Below are 21,341 nucleotides of genomic sequence, written 5' to 3'. Positions count from 1 at the left end.
TATTACCATGTAATACTGTTTTAAAATTTATTTAATCCTTAATCAACATGATCATCATGATCATCATAAAATATATAATTTATTATTGTATCAGTAAAAGTTAAATACACTATACTGATTATTGATAGATAGTTAAGAGAGAGATGGAGAGAACAAGATTATACCGAGGGGGCATAAATTACACGACATTAATTTTGCATTATCCATGCAAACCGAAGCTACACGTAAATTTGATTGAACTTCTTCCATCAACTTCTAAACTTTATTGGAAGCATCTCTAGGGGTTTCCTTTGTATTATGAGCTTCAACGTCTCTTCCTCCGTCACCGTCGCCGTCGTTCGGTTGAGGAGCCACTGCGTTTAGATCCAAGCACACCACCGACCTGAGTTTCGCCACATCGACTATATGCTGATCGGATAACTGAAGCTTCGGATCTTCCACCATCTTCTTCGGGTGATTCTTGTAGATTGCATAGAGTATCATTTGAAGAATCCCAAAGATAAACCCTAGCACGTTTGGGACCTGATTTCACCCACCAAAAGAGAGAGATGATAATTGATATGGTATAAGGGCTTGTCTAGTAATTTAACCAAAAAAATTTATTGCATGAATGAGATAACGTACGGCGATGTTCATATCCTTCAACAAAAGGCCATAGAAGAACCACATCACTGCTCCTAACGTAAGGAACAAAGATAAAGAAAATGGCATGAACTCCACGCTCTTCGTTTTAATGACTTTCCTCTACAAAAAAAGAATCGAAACCTTCATTTACGAAACGAATCCCGACGATAAGATAAAATCTGCAAATCATGAACAACACTCACCAATATGGCAAGTGGTGCGGCGAACACACTCAAAGCGAACGCCATGCAGATGTATCCGAGGACTTCGAGTCGGATCTTCAGGTCTCGAAGGAAATAAGTGGAGAAGAAGATAACTCCGAACCCGAGAACATTGAACACGAGGATCAATTTCAAAGTGACAAGCTGGAAATTCCATCATTTTGGGTATTGAATTAGAATAACATCGATGAACTTCATGGAAGATGTATAAATTAGGGTTTCTCATGTGTAAACTTTACCTTCTCCTTCTTGGGACCATAGTAGAAGTAAGTGACGATGTAAAAAGTCTGAATGAAACAGCAGAAAGTGTTGATGGTAATCAGCAGCATCGCGTCCTTCTTGAGCAGTGCGTAGTAAATCCAAAGCATCGCACTGAAGAGCGAAACCACGTAGGGAAGCGATTGGAACCCTTCGGATGTTTTCTTCTTATATATTTGATAAAACGTCGGCCTGCAATCAAATTCATCACCATCTCCATTAATAACCCAGAATCTCAAATGCGGAAAGAAATCCATTTCTTAACAAGAAGAAGAAGTAGAACTCACAGTGGAGCAAGGGAAACCATGAATGAAACAACGTTCCCTGGAAACAAGAAAGCAAAGGGGGTTAATCATACAATAAAATCAGACACGAACCCCAGATTTTACGTCAGTTATCTAATGTTTAGTTTAAGTCTATTTCAGTATCTCATTGTTAAAAAAATTAATAGAATTATTGACGTGATTTTTTTTGTTTCTCTTCAATTATGACGCGACATTATCTTATGGTGACACATTAATATAACCGTTAAAAAAAGAGTACCAAAATAAACCTTATACTAAACGTTAGATATGATTCCGAAAAAAATAAAACTTGAGTACCAAAACAAAACAAAAGTAACAATTTAAGTACTAGATGTGTAGTTTACCCTAGAAAATATCTTAAAATACATGATAATTTGAAATTTTTAGGGAACGGATGCCACTATGCGCACCCGCTCCCTTTCGGTTCATCCCTGATAAACCCCGAGATTATCATGCATCAAATGAAGAAGAAGGGAAGATGGAGATATTAGAATACCGAGAATGCCAAAAATGAAAACCCAGGAAAGGTGGAGAACCATCTTTATATATATACACACACTAATATTCTCCTTCTCTTCTCTCTCTCTCAAACTCTTTCTCTCTCTAGAAAGAAAGAGTAGATGATGAAGTGAGGCTGATTTCAATGCTCAGTCGAGACCAGCTATGGAAGCCAGCCTTGGGACGTCCATATTTATAGTGGTGGAAATAAGTGATTAGTGATGTCAAGTTTACATATATGAAAATTGTGCGGGGAAAAAGAAAAAGAAAACAGTGAGTTTTGGTGCATTTTTGGCCCCTCTACTTTAGTTATGGGATCTTCATATTGATAACAACAAAGATGAATTTATGTTAAGACATTCGTAACTATTTGATTGGTATGTATTCGTATTATCATTTAAAATGGCTGTCCCTTTTTCCCATATATATGGGGTAAGAGGAGGTAAGATAGTAGGCTACCCCCAACACCAGGTTGAGAGCAGCTTCCGTAAGAGACCTCCGAATTATGAAATGTCCTCCGTGGTCGTATTATCATTTAAGAGTTCAATTAGTGCCCGAATCAAGTTATCTCAGTAGATAAAGAATTTGTTATTGTTTCTAGAGATCTCGAGTTCGAGTATCGACATGGATATGAGCGTTTTTATTGTGAACTGATTGAGAGTCTTTGAACATATATTACCTTGTATTTACCCAGATTTATTTATAAAAAAGGAGTTCAATTAGTTGATAAAAAGTAGATTATCTCATATATATTTGTCATTATATTTTTAAATTAAAAAATATATAAAAAAGTATGTTAAATAATTTTTTATTATATTTATATTTACTCAACTAATGATTTTTTTTGAATTTATCACTGACTTAATTAAAATAAATAAAAATACTTATAATCAGGGTTTTAAAAAATGGTCCGCGACCGCGATTTCGTCCGCGATATAGCGGTTTCGCCGCTGTCCGAGTTACCCGCGACGGCCGCAATCACGGTAAATCCGAAATAACCGAAAACGCGACCGCGATTTGAAACTCTGCTTATAATAGTATAATAATGACCCTTCTATCTTTTATTTTATATGATTTTTAAATAAAACAACTAAAAATTTCTTATCCAAAAATTAAAACCCTAAATATAGCTTATATTTTAACCCTTTACCTCTAAAACAAGAATTATTATTGGGTAAATTCTTTTCACATATATTAATAACGACATTAATTAAACATGATTACCTAAATACTCACATGACCCTAACTATATGATTAAATAGCATTGAAAAAGGTTCACATCATCAGTTTAATAACAATAACAAATCTACTTATCAATTTGATACTACTAATTAATCACTATTAAAAAAATTTAAAAAAATAAATTGTAATCGTTGTTGTTTCTAGAAGTCACGGGTTCAAGCACCAGCGGCTATAGCAGGGTGATTGAGCGTTCATTGTCTGGTTGAGACTGTTTAGAATAGATAATACTTTATAATCACCTTAACTTAATAAAAAACTTATATACGATTAAAATAAAAATTAAATCTTAAATTTTAAGATAATAAACGGAATAAAACAAGAACAATTCGTTAATGGCATTTAGTGAGCTACAGATGTGCTAGTAATTTTTGTCATTAACTTCCCTAAGCTATATATATGCATTAGTACTAATTAAACAAATTTATTAATAAATTGGTCCCACTACGTCACTTTATGATGTGTCGTCCACCAAGTGGTTTAAAGGTGTCGAAACAATTTTTCTTTAAAAAATAAATTTAATTTTTAAAAGATATTGTCTCGAATAATTTGGTGACTTTTCAATAATAAAACATGATTCGGGGAATCGCCACCAATATTTGATTAGGGTGTGATTGGGCACCCAAAAAAATTTATTTATCATTTTAATAAAAATATTAATTTTAATTAAAACAACAAATTTACAGTCTGTGTTACCAAAATTTGAGTTCGGGAGTCGGTTACGCAAGGGGAATGATTAACACCCCCACAACGCTCTAAATCAGTACCTAGTCGATTAATTAGTTGTCTTTGCAATGAAATTTACGAAATCGAGTTTAATTTAATTTAAGATCCCTTGAAATAGTATTTCTTGAATTTTAGGATGAAACACAATAATACTTAATTATTTCCTATCGAGAAGAATCGACCTCTCACGCGAGGAGAAGGCTAGCACCCCACAAAGCCCTAATTTGGTACCCAGTCGATGAAATAGTTTTCTTTACAATGAAATTTATGAATTTGAGTTTAATTTAATTTAAGACCCCTTGAAATAATATTTCTTGATCGACGTAGATCTAGATGCGAAGTTTTTCATATTTCCAACTTCGACGACCTTTCTTCTCCCAGATGAATCACGAGCGCAATTAGTCTTCTCTTCATTCATCTTTTTCTTCAATTGTTTTCTTTTCTTTTTTTCTTTCCTCGAATTTTTCTTGATTTTTTTCTTTGATGTTTCTCCAATTTTTTTGAAAATCGAATCCTCCATTTTTCTTGTTTTTGTTCAAAACCGAAACCCCCTCTTTTCCTCTCTTTTTTATATATGGTTCAAATTTAATCTCCTCTTTTTTTCTTTCTCCCTCACCGAATCTTCCCACCCAAAAAACCGAACCTTCTTCCATCTTTATGGTCTCTACTACACTCTTAAAAAATGGTGGCGTGTTTGGTGAAGATTGGAAGCAAGAAACCAGGAATGATTCGGTTAGTGGAGATCTTGAATTTTTATTTGATTTTTTATTTGGTTGACTACTAATTGAACAGGGATGGTTCGGCTAAGGTGGCAACAACGTGAGCAGCGACGACGGGTGAAACTTGGAAAGCTAGGGTTTTAACCCTAATTGTTTTGGTTTTAGGATTTAGGTAGAATGAACCTGTGTAATTGGCTCCTAAATTGGGCTTGTAATTGGGCCTGCAATATGAAAAAACTAATAATATAAATATAATTTAAAAATAAATAATAATAATAATAATCCCCGGACAAAACAGGTGTCTACAAAAGGTTTACAACTCATTCTTCATTGGGTTTCACATTTTAGTAGGGGAATCTTAAACTTAGATGGATGGATCGAGAGGAGTAGATAAGACTAATCGTTTTCTTTAAAAAAATTAAAAAAAATTAATTTTTTAATTTTTATTGATAACTTCCTTCCATATTTCTAAAATTTTATATATTTGTTAATCTCTAAAATTTTATAAATTCGTTCCTTAAAATAAAATCATATGTTCGTCCATGCTTCTTCTCGTTCATTTCTTGTGTATAAATTTTGTATTTCTTAGTTAAAAGGTCAAGTTGCCTTGAAATTTTTGTTTAACTATTTAAAATAATTTTAATTAATTTTTAAAAAAATATTATTTAACATTAATTATGAATATATATGAACTGTAATATTATAAAAGTTGAATAGAAAATTAAATTATTGGATTAAAATCCATAATTATGAGCACATATTTATAATGTGTATTGTTATCATAAAATATGACATAAATTAAACGAGCAATTATGTTATAAATTCGTAAGATATTAGAAGTGTCACGGTAATAGAAGTGTAGATACTATTAGAGTTGTATTTATAATTCGATGAGGGACAGAGTTATAAGTAGACAATAGCTGATTCTAAAATCAACTATATAAAGGGGTTATGCTCCCCAAGAAATAGACAATCTCGTATTTACTCTTATCTCCGTCAGAGAGTTTTTGATCTCAATTATACCTTTGTAATTGAGGCCCCTAAGAATTTTCGATCTCAATTATACCTTTATAAGTGAGGCCCATATTTTTTTCAATCTCAATTTCTACATTTATAATTAAAGCTTCTAATTTTTTACAATTTCATAAAATTTTCAATTTCTCATCCCTTTCTCCATCTCTCTAGTTAATTCATTTACTTTTGAATTCATTTAATTTTGAATTAAATCTAATTATATTTGTTATTCTAACGATAACATAATATGTTATTCTTTATTTTTAATTTATTATTAATAATAAAACTCCATATCATAATTTATATCCACGTTTGATTTTTTTGTTCTCTTAGTTGTATTTAAGATGTTTTCTTAACAAAACAATGAAATTAATATTAAAAAAAGTTTAATAATTTTTCTACGATATTAAATTAATTGTTTAAAGTAATGGAGTATATTTTCCTTCAATCAGGGCCTATATTTTTTTTGCTCAGGATCCCGAAAATATTCGAGACGGCTCTGGTATGGCGCTTTCTTTTGGTTCTCATGGATTTTTCATACCTTCAGAATCTTCAAGCCCAAATTGTCGCAATATCAGAGTTAAGGTCTGACGGGACATGCGGCCTTAGACGCTTCTGGTCTTCTCTGTGACTAAGTACGCCTTACCCAAGCCTAGTGAGCATGTGTCGACACCGTTTTTTTCTCGGGCGAGGAAAGACCGATACCGACTCGGGGGTTTTCTCTTTGATAGGAATCTTTCAAAAGGTGAGGAGTCGCCACTAATCATTTAAGGTACAATTGGGACACCATAAAAATTGGGTGATTTTAATAAAATATTTTTTTTATCAAAACACTGAGTTTTAGGGTCTGCAAAAATCCAGAAATCATGTTCAAGAGTCAGTTACGAGTGGGGAAGGATTAGCATCCCAACAAGCGCCCAAAAATTGATATCTGATTGATTACCCTATATTTAAAATCGAAAATTTTGAGTTCGATCTTTATTTAATTTGAAAATCATTACGGATGCAAAGTTGAAAATGATATTATTTTATTGGGACCAATAACATTCACTCCCAAGCGTAAATGTGGGAGGTTAACTATTGTGTCTAATAACTGAATATTGCCTCGTTTTTAGAAAAGCATGATGCGGTCTCTGAAAAGGATGTTGACCTATTTCGGGAATCACCAGTAGTCACCCCTTGAACAAACTTGCGGGAGATGTACCATTAATTCCCTAATACGTGAACATTGTTTTGGGTTTGAAAATAGAATGCGATCAAATTTTTTTTATTTAATCCTAATTAAGCTAAGGTAAATTAAAGGCTTTTTCTAGCTTAAGGTGTCAAATTATGAAAATTAAAGGACTTAAAGGCACAAACCTAGAAGTGTAGGTTCTAATATTAACCTTATTTGATTTTTACTCAATTATTGAATCGAATAACCGAGATGGCCCTCGAGCATTTACGCGAGGGCCTACTCGAATTATCCCCTAAATTAAAAGACTAGTTTGAAATCTAATCTAAAATGGAGGCTCTATTTAATTATGTCAAAATTAAAATACTAATCGGAGTTTGGGGACTAAAAGGACAAGATCTAAAAGTATCGATTTCTAAAAGATTTAAAAGTTTAGGGACCTAAATCAATAAATTCCAAAGGTTGAGGACTAATTAATAAACCAAAATTTTAAGTATTATATAAATTATTAAACCTAAAGTATTTTTTAGAAAATATTATTTATTAATAAATTTTAAAAGTCGAGCAATCGATTCGAGTAATCGAACATCTTATGCAAAAGCTCGACTCGAATTGCTCTCTAATTAAACTATAGTGCCATCCTAATTTCTAGGTTCAATTCGAGTGTTAATCTAATTTAAAATTAAATTTAAGAATTTAAACTATGAAACAAAACAATTAATAATAAACTTAATTAAAATAATTAAAATAACAAATAAATAAATAAAAAGTAAAAAAAAACATAAACACAAGGACCTAATTGCAAGCTCAAAACCAAATAAATGAAACATATAATAAAGGATTAAATTAAAACAAAAAAACTTCGAAGTCTAAATCGAAACAAAATAAAAATAAATGAATTAGGGAGTAAAATACAAAACACGCCAGAAGTTACAGGGACTAAAAGGAAATTTTCTAATTTATTTAAGCCTAAAACAACTTGTTAAAATAAAAAGGAAAAAAATACAAAATCAGTTCACGAAACTTAAAAAAAATAAAATGTCACTACACATGACCAAAGTGCAAAAACACGGATCATTTTGTCACACGTCAAAATGATGATATACCACATGCCACATGTCAAAATAGTGATGACATGACATATGTCACATGTCGAAATTGATGAGGTAAAGCCCGGTGGGACTGAGTAAGTCTGTCTTTGATAGTGTATTCTCTGGGAGTCATCTCGAGCAAGCCGATGAATGGGGTATGGTTTGCTTTTTCTCGTTTAGCTTATCAGGTAGCTTTTGACAGTTGCTATTTATGTGCCGTTGGGTAGCTTATTTTGGGTTTTCATTAATGAAATTTAAATTTGCTAGAAAAAGAAAATAGATACCAAAATGATTATTCAGTTAAATATTAAGGGTATTTTTGACATTATGTCATTAAGGTGAAGAGATTGAATCTTCAAGTGGAATATAGTACAGGGACTAGAACAACAATTTAACCTAGCATTATGTATATTGTTAAAAATACTCACAGAGATATAGAAGTCTTTAAGGATGAGGCCATAAACGAACCACATGATGGCACTGAAGGCGAGAAACAATGATAAAGTGAATGGCATTAACTCCACGCTTTTGGTGTTTATCACCAACCTCTAGCCAAAATCAAAATACTAAGAATTAACAAATAAAGTTAATACAAATACATACATACATACATACATACATACATACATACATACATACATACATACATACATACATACATACATACATACATACATACATACATACATACATACATACATACATACATACATACATACATACATACATACATACATACATACATACATACATACATACATACATACATACATACATACATACATACATACATACATACATACATACATACATACATACATACATACATACGTACGTACATACATACCTACGTACATACGTACATACGTACATACGTACGTACATACATACGTACGTACATACATACATACGTACGTACATACATACGTACGTACATACATACATACGTACGTACATACATACATACGTACGTACATACATACATACGTACATACATACGTACGTACATACGTACATACGTACATACATACATACATATACGTACGTACGTACGTATGTACGTACATACATACGTACGTACGTACGTACGTACATACGTACATTTTAATAATTAATTAAATAAATGATACCATTATGCTCAAAGGAGCTGCAAAAACAGCCGCCGATGTCACCACACAAGACCATCCTATCACATGGATTCGGCCTCTCCCTTTGGCAAAGAAATGTGTAGTGAGCACCAAAACTAGGGCTCCCATGTTGAATACCACTAACAACTTCAATGTCAAGATCTGCATTTATTCTTATACGTCGTTAGTTAGTGAATCAGATATCGATAATTTTATATGAACAGTGTAAATATGTACATACCTGAGATTTCTTCGGAGCGTAAACGAGGAACACGACGATGTAGACGGTTTCCACGGCGCAGCCGATGGAGTTGATGGTCAACAGAAGTAAGCCTCGGATTTAAGCATGGCCTAATAGATCCAGAGCACGACGCTCACCAGGGCAACGACGCAGGAAAGCGATTCGAACCCTTCCGTCGATTTCTTCCTATACACATGAACAAACGTCGGCCTGCAATCCATCGATTCACATGTTATATACATATACAAAAATAACAAAATCTTTTCTAAAAAATGGGAGAAAAAAACACCTACAAAGGAGCTAGGTACACCATGCAAGAGAGGATGTTACCTATACAAATATTCATCATCATTGTTGGGATTTCAAAAATGAAAATAGATGTTAGTTATATGTATGCATGAGCATGCATGTATGTATGAGCATGCATGTATGTATGTGTGTGTGCATGTATGTATCATATCCATGAAGGAAGAGATGAGGAAATTCAAATATACCTAGAATGCCAGAGACAAATATCCATGGATGATGGAGAGCCATTTCTACTACTACAACTAATTTATATATAGGCTCAAATCATGGGGGTAGAATATGATTTGGACAATAACTGATTAAACAAACAAACTCGTGTTTTTTGGTTGCTCTTCCGATTTTAGAGTTTTACCCTAACTAATTCTAATTCGAATCGACCCGTATCGCTCACCAAATCTTGGTGGGTGAGTATGTCAGCAATAATTTTCTGCATATACAAGGATTTAAACTCAAAATATGATTAAACGATATCAAATTGCTTATCAATTGAATTAACCCATTTTCTTTTTTGTTTTTATTTAATTTTTTTCTTTCCAATGTTTTACCCCGATTGTAACTTATTTACATTAAGGAGACGTTTGATTCACGAAAAATATCATTACGGAAGGAATAATATTTTTACCTATATTTAATTTTGATTCATGCAGGCAAAATGAAGGAATAAACCTCAAAATTATACATTAAAAAACTGCATGACTAAATTGTGCTTGTTGAGAGACTGTACAACAAAAAGTGGGATTGCATCGGCAGATTATACACCAAATGATTTGGGATCTTGGCGTGGATTATACACCAGATACTTATATCATCAGATACAATTAAGGGATGGGAAAACTACATTTTCAAGTTCCTTAAAAACCAAAGGTTTATAAACTTGGAACACTAATTCTAATTCTGGCTACGAAGGACCTCGGACTTACCCCGGAATAGAAAATCCATCGATAGGCCTATCGAGGACGGTTTGAAACCGCGAATGAACTTTCGAGACGGAGCCCTCTGAGGGTCTTTATTGGTTTTCCTCCTCCTGGAAGGGCCGTCGGCAGGTCCGGGATTTTTAGCGGATTCGGATAACTTGGAGTTGAAAACCGATGAGGTGAAAGAAGTGTCGGTCGTAGCGAATGATAGAGGCCCTTTGTGTGATGCATCTAATGGATGCCCCACGGCTCCATCTTGATGGGGAGGTGGGAATTTCTCACTCTTGCTCTTGGCATTTGTTTGTGTCATCACTCTCCATTTCTGGAAAACCATAAAAGAAATCGCAAGTATCGACATCAAAATCCGAAGTTCGAGCTTAACTAATAAAACCAAGCATTAAAGTTTGAGCAAATATTATGCAGCAGCTTGGAAATTTCGTTTGCGAGAAAATCCCGAAAACAATTGCATTTGCCAAGTAGAGTCCTCATTTCTGGATTAAAGAGACACGAATTAGAACAAGAGAAAAGTCCCCCACTTACATCCAGGTTTGCTTGAATTTCAGCATTTGCTTCGGGGGCAGGAACCGCCCGGCTAGCACGTTCGCTAACTCGAGTTTTCCTTGCAACATCAACTGCATTAACCTTGCCAGCTAGACCTTGTTGCCTGAATGGAAAAATTAATATTAGTTGCCAGAATACAGCCGAACTGCAAAAAGAAAAAAGAAAGCCAGCCAACCTTCGCGCTTGCTCGTCTCTCAATCTTACATCCATTTCTTTACTGGGTGGATATTTTGGTAAACTCGATGGCTCACAAGCATATGGTTCAGAGGTAAAGAACTGCAAACAGGAAATTAAGTATTTCACAAACCAATGTATAGATAATGCAGCAAGTGATGGTGAGAAGTGAGAACGGAATGTCGAGTATCCAACACTGAATATTTGATTATTCAAAGGGTATAGATCACGCAAGTCCTTGGATTATAGGTAACACACGATTATTGATTCTTTTTCCCGAGAGTTGCATTTACAAAGCTGATACAACTCACTTCTCTGTTAAGAGCTGCAGTGGCAGTACTTCGTTCTTCGGGGTCTATTGAAAGAAGTGTTTCGATGAGAGGTAAAGAAGACGATGGGAAATCCTTGAAAGTTTCCGCTATACAGCGTTTATATGGTTTCTGTGGCTTAAAGAGAGTTGCATTTGGCAATTTGGATTTCTTCCAATATTGCTCAGAAGGGGATCCACATAACTTAAATATCTTATGCAGTTGCTCAACCTAAAGCAGGAGGAAAAAAAATCCGATGTTACAGATCGAAAATAATTACTTATTTAAACCACAGTTCACATTCATTTGACTCGAAAACACTGGTTCCTGATAGATTTACTAAAGATGAAAAATCTGATAACAGATTGTAAGAGCAGATTGACAAAAGAGACAGAAAAGTTTGTACCTCTGTCCTTCCTGGCATTATCGGCTTCCCCGAAAGTAGCTCAGCCAAAATGCAACCGGCACTCCAGAGGTCAACCCCAACACTGTAATAAGTTGCCCCAAGAAGTAGTTCCGGTGGACGATACCAGAGTGTAACAACTCGACTAGTCAAGGGTCTCTTCTGTTCAGGGTCGTAAAAGGTAGCCAGTCCGAAATCAGCAATTTTTAGAATTCCTTCATTGTCGATAAGGAGATTAGAACCCTTGATATCACGATGCAAAACACCTTGTTTGTGGCAATGCTCTAGCCCGGAAAGTAATTGCTTCATATAGCACTTTACCTGCCAGCCAGAAGGAAGAAACATCAAAAACAAAGCAATCATCTAAATTTCACCTCTTCTGCAATGCAAACTCCGTTAGCCAAACACCGACAAATGTAAATTCCGAATATCAAAAGCCTGAACCAGCCTTGCATGAGAATATATAAATAACCTCAATTTTACCTGCAAGTTAAGCATTTAATTTGAGATGATCATTATTAGGGCCTAACTGTTTCTAGCCTCTCCAAGAAAAGTAGAAATACCTTCACATATAGCACCAACATTACAACCTACTGCCATTTCTCAGCACTTTTACACATTCAGCAACAATTATCGAATTTCAGCCACAAACCAACATTCGAAAAAAAAAACAACAAACAACTATAAGCTTATATGAAATATTTATTTCCGGTGAATTTGTCTTTAAAAAGGTGGCAAATCACCAGGTTGGAGGGATGTCTTGATCACAACTGCAACCTCCTATGAAGAGAATCATTGTCATAAATATCTTAAAAACCTCGAGTTCATTTGCAGATAACTTAAAGAAACGGTCATCATTTCCTATTAGCTTCCAAGGAACAGAGTGTTAAAATGGCAGTGAATGTTTATAACTATAGCAGCTCATTCTGTTTCCGGTAACCGAAACATAACTAAGCTAATTTACTATTTAACTGTTGGAAAAAACAGGATCCTTTCCCCTTTTTGTCATGTTATATTACATTCATTCCATCAAGAAACTGTGGAAAACAACTCCAAAAATTGATGTGAAGCAGGAAATTTCCATGAATTCGCATACTCAAAAACAGTACAAAACCATTAGCTATGGGACCCAAGTAGCAAGCGAAAATAGTTGAGAGCAACATCAAATGCCACATCCAACACAAACAAAAAAAGGTACAAGAATCATACATATACATACATACATACATACATACATACATATATATACATATATAGATCATAAAATCTCAAATGGACAAGCAAGAGCAAAATATGGAAAGAACCCAAGAAAAGTAATCAAATATTAATGGTGAAACCCAGCAATAATTAAGAAGCCATTTGATGAAAGAATGGTGTACCTGAGGCTCAGTGAACTTAATTCCATGGCAGGCAGCAAGGCCAGCAAGATCATGCTCCATGTATTCGAACACCAAGTAAAGACTAGAAGACATTCTTGAAGTAACTAAGCCTTCAAGTTTGATTACATTAGGATGATCGAGCTTCCTTAATACAAGAATTTCCCTAGCCATAAACTTCACACTTTCTGGTTCCAAATTATCAAATCTTACCTTCTTTAATGCCACTATTTTACCTGTTAGTAGATCCCTGGCTTTGTATACATTGCTGTAAGTCCCTTGCCCAATCTGAAAAAAAATAAAACCCATAATCGTTAAAGATGTTTATAGCAAAGGAAGCTTTCAATTAAGCCTAAAAAGACAAACAGAAATGGATATACCTTGTCAAGTTTCTCAAAGGTGTTGGCGCGTCTTGGGGTCCATTCACGGATGGCTTCACCGGCTACAGCCATCAACCACGACGGCCACCCTTGCTGGTTCAGGTCTGAAGACGTCCGCCGTCTTTCCGGAGCAGGAATGGTCACCGGGAAATCGCGACTATGTCTAGCCTTCTGCTTTTGCGGTCTCTGTCTCTCCCGCTGTTTGACATCCACGGCTTCATTGACTGAAACGTCCGTGGATGTCTCACCGGAGCTCCGGCGAAGACGAGTACGTGGAGGATGTGATGATTCAACGGTGTTGCTCCGGTTCCGGCGATCAGATGACGGTGCCTGTGATTGCTTTCCGAAGACGCAACCCATTATCTTCCTCTCAAGGCAAATGCATTGGGAGGGGGATAATGTAATCCGATTAACGGAAAACCAGTAACGGTTTTGCAGTCAATAGGAAGCCTGAAAGTGAAAACGGCAACGTTTTTGCAATTTTCAGGCGAGTTTTAGAGAGAGAGAGAAGAAACAATGAAGAAAAACCGCAAAGAGAGCATAGCTTAGCTTAAGCTTAACTGAGAAACTGAAGTGAGATTCATATTCTAAAATAAGGAACCGACTTTCGAATAATTACGAAAATGCCATTCTATGGTAATAAAGAGGTCGACGGCCGTCAGAATTATGATAAATTAATAATAATTTTCTTTTTGGATTACAAATTAATTAACATGATAAATTGGAACCAAATTTAATTCAATTTGGTCACTATAATTTAAATTTAAAATTATTTGTACAAAAATTAATTTCGGATTACTTTTTTTAAAATATTTTTAATATTTTTATCGGACAAGTTACACCATAACTCATTCAATGATTAGTAAGATTATAAACGGATCACCCAATTTCAAAAGGCCACTATGGAGTCATTCAATTAATCAGGAAAGAAAATTAAAAAAAATAGACCAGGTTTTGAGCTTCTCAAAGATTGAGAACTTCATTCGATAATACAAACACTCGAGAGATGCATGTCAGATGAAGAATATATCCCACGATGGAGGCCATTTGACGGTGGACGAGACTGAAGAAGTTCAATAGTTTGAGGTGATTTCATGACTTTTAAGAGAGTTTCTCGGGAATCTAATCCGATGAATTGAACAAAGAGATCGATGTGAATATTATGGTGATAATTAGGGTTCATCAACTACTGTATATGATGGGTGACGACATTTGATGAAGTGACACATGATCTGAATCTCACCATCGATTAATTGAGTGACTTAGTTGTTACAAATCAATTAATTGAGTGGCTTGTTTGTAACATTCTAAAATTGAATGACCTATTTATAATTTTATTATTAATTACATGAAATATGATATAATTTACGCATAAATAAAAATTATACCTAAAATCATCGATTTTTTTTTACTCAATAATAGTTCAAATCTTAATTGACTTGCTTAAAAATCAATCTGATTTTATCAGTTGACAGGGTTAATAGTAAAAAGTGAAGCAATTTAGTAAATGGTCTCATGATGTAACTTTCCGATGGTTGAAAGTTATATTTAAATATATATTATCTTGTATTTATTTTATATTAATCAAAAGTTTTAGGCTTAAGTTTGATAATGTTGAAAAATCGGGTAAAGAAAACGGAAAGAACACACGAATTTTAACGAGGTTCAGCAATGTGCTTACGTCCTCTGTGTCCTAGGCGGCGCTAGAATTTTTATTCAATCTCTCATAGATTTTGGTTACATCTCCTTTTATAATAAATAAACAAACACTGGTACATATTTACAAAAATAAATATGTACCGTAGCACCCCCAACCCACATAATCGCAACCCCCACTACGAGACTTTCTTTGTAAGGACAGATGATGTTCGCTTCGCTCACTCCGATCCATCCTCTGTCCTCTTTAGTGATACATTTATGAGTCATACCTAACAGATAACCTTGTTGAAGAAACGAGACAGGTTAAATCTCGAGGAAAATCACTTTTGGGGGGAAAATGAGTATGGGATATCACAAAATACTATTTCAATATTTTTGCACAACTTATCTCTATAACATAAACTCTAAAAAGTTACAGAGATTACAAAAGAATTACGTATCTCTAAAATAATTATTTCTCATAATTCTAAATGCTAAGACATACTTTCTGTTTATACAATCAAATATTTGGTCACCAAGAATCTTCATTCCATAAGAATTTTTTACTAAATAAATTTAATCACCAAGTAATCTCCAATCAGTAGAATCCAACTTAATTTATAATTAAAATTTAATTCAATATCTAACAATCTCTCTCTCGACAAAAATCCCATTAGAAAATTCATAATAAGTGGTTATTTTTCGCATCTGTATAGGTAGGTAAAGCCAAATCACACTAAATTTTTTCTCTCATTCATGTCTTATTTTACCTTGATCTCACATTGGTTATTTTTTTCTCTTACAAATTCCTAACAATTTTGAATGGATGACATATTTTGGTAAAAAAAAGTACGAAAAATAGTCGTTTTGGTATTATTTGAAAACATTGATTGATGCACAAACCAAACGATTTCGGTGGTAAATGAATCATTGTTGTTATTTGATGTCTCGGGTTCAGCACTGTGAATGTTAGAGATGTGAACGTTCAATGTCGAATGGTTGAGAGTTATATTTGAACATATATTGCTATCATAGATTAATAAAAAAAAAATCTTAACAGATACCAAATTTTTATTGGAATTATGCTATTGTGTGAATACCAAAATTCATAATGCAAAAATTTTATACATTTTGCTATACCTAAAAATATTATGGCATTTTGAGTACCAAAATTTATAACACAAAAATGCTAAAAATATTTTTGTGTACTTAAAAATATTGTGGTATTATGGTATTTTGAGTACCAAAATTTACAACACAAAAGTAATAGCTCAAAGGAAATTGTTGGTGTACTATTTCATTGATTGAAAGATATTTAAAAAAAAAGAGTAAATTACATTATATAACACTAATCTTTAGTGTTGTCTCATTTATACCACTAAACTTTTAATTTTGTCAATTATAGCACTGAACTTTGATTTTCATTTCAGTTATATCATTGAATCGTTAAATTATTAACGACACAATCACGTGACCAACGACTGCCACCGTAGATACCTCACCAAAACTATATTGTTTTGATCTGGAAGGTCACGATTTAACGGTCCAATGGTATAATTGAAATGAAAACCAAAGTTCAGTTCTATAATTAACAAAATTAAAAGTTCAGTGATATAAACGATACAACATCTAAAGTTCGATAGTATTTTAAGTAGTTAATCGTAAAAAAAGAAGTCCATAATAATAAGAGACCGGAAATGGTCAGTCCATTATTCATATTATCCCGAGGAAATTTTGTCTGCCATTGAAATATTTTGAATGAAAAATAGTAATAAGTTAAAAACGTGAGACCTACCATTTTGTTGGTAATTCTCGTGTCATAGTTTAATTTAAGATTAATTTAATATGATTTTTAAATTTTTAATATTATCTTATTCGACTTAAATAGTTACATAATTTGTAATATTTTCAGTTATATTCGAAAAAATTTATATTATAATAGATTTAGTGTTTATAACTAAAAAGTTGTACGATTTGTTTGAATATATATTACTTTGTACTTATCCCTGATTAATCAAAAAATAATTATACGATTTGTAATAATTTTAGTTGTATCCGAAAACGTTATGAATAAGGTAACATTTTCGATCTTAACCTAAAATATTATCATGTCTAACCTAAAAGATTACGCTTCTGATTAAATTTTCGGTTGTAACCGATTTATACCGATGTTATATTAACAAGTTATATTTTAGAATCTCCTCTTATTAAAATTACTGCAAACATTTTGTGGGAAATCCATTTAATTGCACTCCAACTAAGTTCCAGTATATCAAGATTTTGTTATATGATACATTTAAGGCATAACAAAATATCGCCCAATATTTATCAAAATGGTCATTTTGGCCCTTATTCTTTTTTTTAGTATTTTGGCCTCCAACATTTCAATTTGAGACAAAAAGGTCTCTCTATAGATGAAAATCATTAGTTAAAACATGATTAACGCTCCAAAATAGGAGCTTTTTAATCTAAAATGAAACGTTGAGGGCTAAAATGCTCCAGAAAAAATAGTAAGGGCCAAAGTGATTATTATGTAAAATATTACGGATCTTTTTGCCCTAAAATAAAACATTGTGGGCCAAAATACTCCAAGAAAATAGAATAGGGGCAGAATTATCATTTTTAATAAACATTGGGGGGCTAATTTTGACATTATGCCATACATTTAATGTAGACAAAGAAGTTACATAAATGAGGCTGATAAAACTCACCTGTTTATTTTACTCGCTTTAATTGCCTTCCCACACCTCCTTACGTTAATAATTTGCACTTCCTTCCAACCTTTTTCCTTTTTGTCTCTTTCAACTTCGAATTTTCTGTCACTTTCTTATGCACGTTTTTGCATTGCCTTTGTGCTATGCCCTCTCTTTTTTCTTAATTTCATGTTTGTTGGCATAGATGGAACTACTAGTAGGGGTCCTGGTCACCCGGGATGGACTGAGAGGGCTGATGGGACGATCGTTTCCCTGAAATTTTTAAATTCTTATATAATTTATGTGTTTTCTTCATGGTTATCAAAACCGGACCGGACTGGCCTATTTAACCGGTTGAATCGGGAACCAGTGGCCTGTCCAGTCCGGTCAACTTCTAAAACCAGTTTTGCAATGAACCGGTTTAAAACCAGTAGAACCAGCTGAGAACCGGTAAAATCGGTGTGAACCGACTGAAAACCGACAAAACCAGTGTGAACCGCTGGTTCTCTTTTATTTTTTTTTAAAAAAATTAAACCAAACGACGTCGTTTATTAAACGAGCCAAGTCAAACTCGAGTATTGCTGAGCTCGACTCGAACTCAAAAACTTTAAAAGTAAGTTCAACTCAACTAAAAACTCGCGAGCTAAAAATTATCAAGGTCAACTCGAACTCGAAATATAATATTGAAACTCAAACTCAAAAAGGCTCAAACTAAAAAAAAAATCAGAAGCTCGATTGATGCCCAAAACTCGAGCTCGATTGAAGCGAAATAATAGTTCATTTTGTGCTCACCACAAGGCTCCGTGATTTTGAATGACAAATTATCTCTATTATTTATAGAAGTTAGTTGTGATGCTCTTCTATGTTTCATAGCCATGTGGGATTGTTTTGTTCTCCTATTTTTACTCTTCTATGCTCTTTAGGCGTTTTTCTGTAGTGATGTATATATTAATATTGATTTGAAAATTATATAATTTTTTAAAAAATATTATTTTATATAAACCGGTTCAACCCGGTTGAACCAGTACCTTCACCGGTTTAAGGTCCGGTCCAGTTTTAAAAACATTAGTTTTCTTTGTATTTTTCATTGATAATGCGTTTTTGTTGCCTTAAAATTTTATAAATCCGCTCCCCTAATTTAAAATCGCGCGTTTGTTCCTACTAGTCACCTCAATCTTGGTAGCTTTCCACACCATCTAATGCGTGAACACCAAAACTACTATTTCTAATTCTTTGTATCACTTTTATGTTATAGCAAAAATGTCAAGAGATTCGAGCATGACGTATGGGGAGTTAATCGGAGATTGTGGTTGTAGATATTACTGATTTAAAGATAGAGGGTTGAAGTTGGAAAAAATATTTAAAATTAAGATCGAATCGATATAATATATACATGATAAGGTCTAAATGTGTTATTGTATCAACTTAAAAAAATTATAGTATCATTTTCATTAAGATTTAACGACGGATGATCAATATTTTAAATTTTAAAAACATTGGTGATAAAATTTAAATTTTTTTTTAAATTGGATGACCAAAATAGAAGCAAACCTTAGAGTTGAAGATTACACAATCTATTATGACTGACATCGTCATTTATGATGTAATTGGAAACAAAACATTCGTCTTTCTCTTCTCTTTCTTCGTCACAGTTTGATATTTCTCGAAATTCCCTCGAAATCGATAAAAATCAACTTAAAGTTTCAACGTTATATTGATTTTGTTTACAATATTGGATGTAAAATCATCATGAAATCAAGATATAATATTTCCCCCTCCTTCGACCTCCTCACCGATCAAATTTGAAAGATAATACTTTGGCGTCAATGAATCAAAAGGGTTCAAAAATTTTGGTTTGGGAGAAAAGTTTCATGGGAATTTTGCATGAATTTACTTAATGATCGAGTGACCAAGAAAATGAAATTAAAAAATTGAGTGGTAAAAAAAAAATGAATGACCAAAACATAAATGTAATAAAAGTTGAACGACTAAATAGGTATGTCTGATTGAAGAGTTTTAAGATGTTTTAGAGAGATAATTGATAATCAATCATGTTGTAAGAAGACATCTCGATCTAAAAATTCTTAGATTCCATCCGAAAATCGGCCCAACTCAGATAATGTTCCATTTCGAAGATATTGAGACATTGGGGAGTTAAAATTTTGTCCAATATTCCCTTTGGTTGGTGAAGATTGAAGTGATATGGTGAGGATGGCACCAAAATAAATTAAAATTAGATACCAAAACATGACAAAAGTAATAATTTAGATATTAAACGTATAATTTACCCTAATTATAATATCTATGCTCCAATATCAACTTAAATACTTAATCCATGAAGAAGAATCTTTATCAACGATTTTTTTATTATAATTATTTAAATATTTATAATGAAATTTTATTTTAGCTATAATACTAAAATTTAAATATTATTTAAGAGGTTTAACGTTTAATTATATCATATGAATCAATAATTAATAAAAAAAAATGTTAATAATTGGAGTTGGTTAAAAAATATATTTTCATGTGAAGGTATATATATATGTGTGTGTGGGGGGGGTAAACTACAAATTTATTACTTAAACTATTAATTTTGGTTTTATTAGTACCTAAACTTTCATTTTTTTCAAACCATACCTAATGTTCAGTTTTCATTTCATTTTAGTATATTTCGTTAAAAACTTAACACGTTCAGTACCTAAACTATCGATTTTGGTCCGTTTAATACCTAAATTTTCAATTTTTATAAAACTTAACGTTAAATTTTGAATGGTGTACTAAAATGAAATAAAAACTAAAATTTTTAACGACAGGTACTAAAATGAAACAAAAACAAAACTTTAGATGTGGTTTTAAAAAAAATAAAAATTTAAATATTAAAATAAACTAAAACTAATAGTTTAGATACTAAACTCGTAATTTACCCTATTTATATATATCGAATTTCAATGGGCTTAAAGCCGCCCAATTTAAGTCCAAAAACTGCCACCCAACTTAGGATTCAGTTCACATCGAAATGGGCCAAATAGGGCACCCGGTTTTTCATTTAACTTATTAAAATATCTGGTTTTTTATTTTGCAGAATACGGAAAATACTACGGTGATGTTGGAACTCGTCACGTCGAAGTAACGAGTTTGTCCAAATAATTTTTTTATTCAAATTCGTCACCTCGAGATGACAAGTTCTAATAAAATATAATTTTTAATTAAATTTTATCACATAGGGGTAAAAGTTTGGAAAAAAATTATTTTTTATTAAAATTTGTCACCTCAATGTGACAAATTCGTCATCTCAATGTGACAAATTCGTACTATATAAAATATCGTAGATCCAAAATTAAAAGTCTA

The 21,341-nt window shown here is 32.9% G+C and overlaps 3 protein-coding genes across 3 annotated transcripts; all 3 read right to left on the bottom strand.

Moving 5' to 3' along the window:
- Positions 1 to 245: 245 nt before the first annotated feature.
- LOC120149267 (bidirectional sugar transporter SWEET10-like) lies at positions 246 to 2,059 on the bottom strand. Its single transcript, XM_039162110.1, has 6 exons — positions 1,905 to 2,059; positions 1,391 to 1,427; positions 1,085 to 1,295; positions 828 to 989; positions 625 to 744; positions 246 to 522 (listed from the first exon to the last, which is right to left on the bottom strand). Exons 1-6 carry the CDS (start codon positions 1,945 to 1,947, stop codon positions 256 to 258), a joined length of 840 nt encoding a protein of 279 aa, XP_039018041.1. The 5' UTR covers positions 1,948 to 2,059; the 3' UTR covers positions 246 to 255.
- Positions 2,060 to 8,123: 6,064 nt separating this feature from the next.
- Positions 8,124 to 9,774, bottom strand: LOC120149291 (bidirectional sugar transporter SWEET14-like). The gene is given in 7 exon segments (XM_039162130.1): positions 8,124 to 8,132; positions 8,298 to 8,417; positions 9,000 to 9,158; positions 9,238 to 9,326; positions 9,329 to 9,447; positions 9,531 to 9,567; positions 9,732 to 9,774. Coding segments are annotated over 7 exon segments (576 nt in total).
- A 573-nt stretch (positions 9,775 to 10,347) lies between these two features.
- On the bottom strand, positions 10,348 to 14,022 carry LOC120149264 (probable serine/threonine-protein kinase At1g54610). The gene is made up of 7 exons (XM_039162109.1): positions 13,663 to 14,022; positions 13,286 to 13,570; positions 11,910 to 12,227; positions 11,507 to 11,734; positions 11,197 to 11,297; positions 11,001 to 11,124; positions 10,348 to 10,782 (listed from the first exon to the last, which is right to left on the bottom strand). Exons 1-7 carry the CDS (start codon positions 14,020 to 14,022, stop codon positions 10,435 to 10,437), a joined length of 1,764 nt encoding a protein of 587 aa, XP_039018040.1. The 3' UTR covers positions 10,348 to 10,434.
- Positions 14,023 to 21,341: the final 7,319 nt, after the last annotated feature.

The sequence above is a fragment of the Hibiscus syriacus genome, unplaced genomic scaffold, assembly GCF_006381635.1.
Source record: "Hibiscus syriacus cultivar Baekdansim isolate YM2019G1 unplaced genomic scaffold, ASM638163v2 tig00111000_pilon, whole genome shotgun sequence".
Classification (NCBI taxonomy): Eukaryota; Viridiplantae; Streptophyta; class Magnoliopsida; order Malvales; family Malvaceae; genus Hibiscus; species Hibiscus syriacus.
Note: the sequence above shows the minus strand (reverse complement) of the source record. Positions and strands in the feature narration are given on the sequence as shown.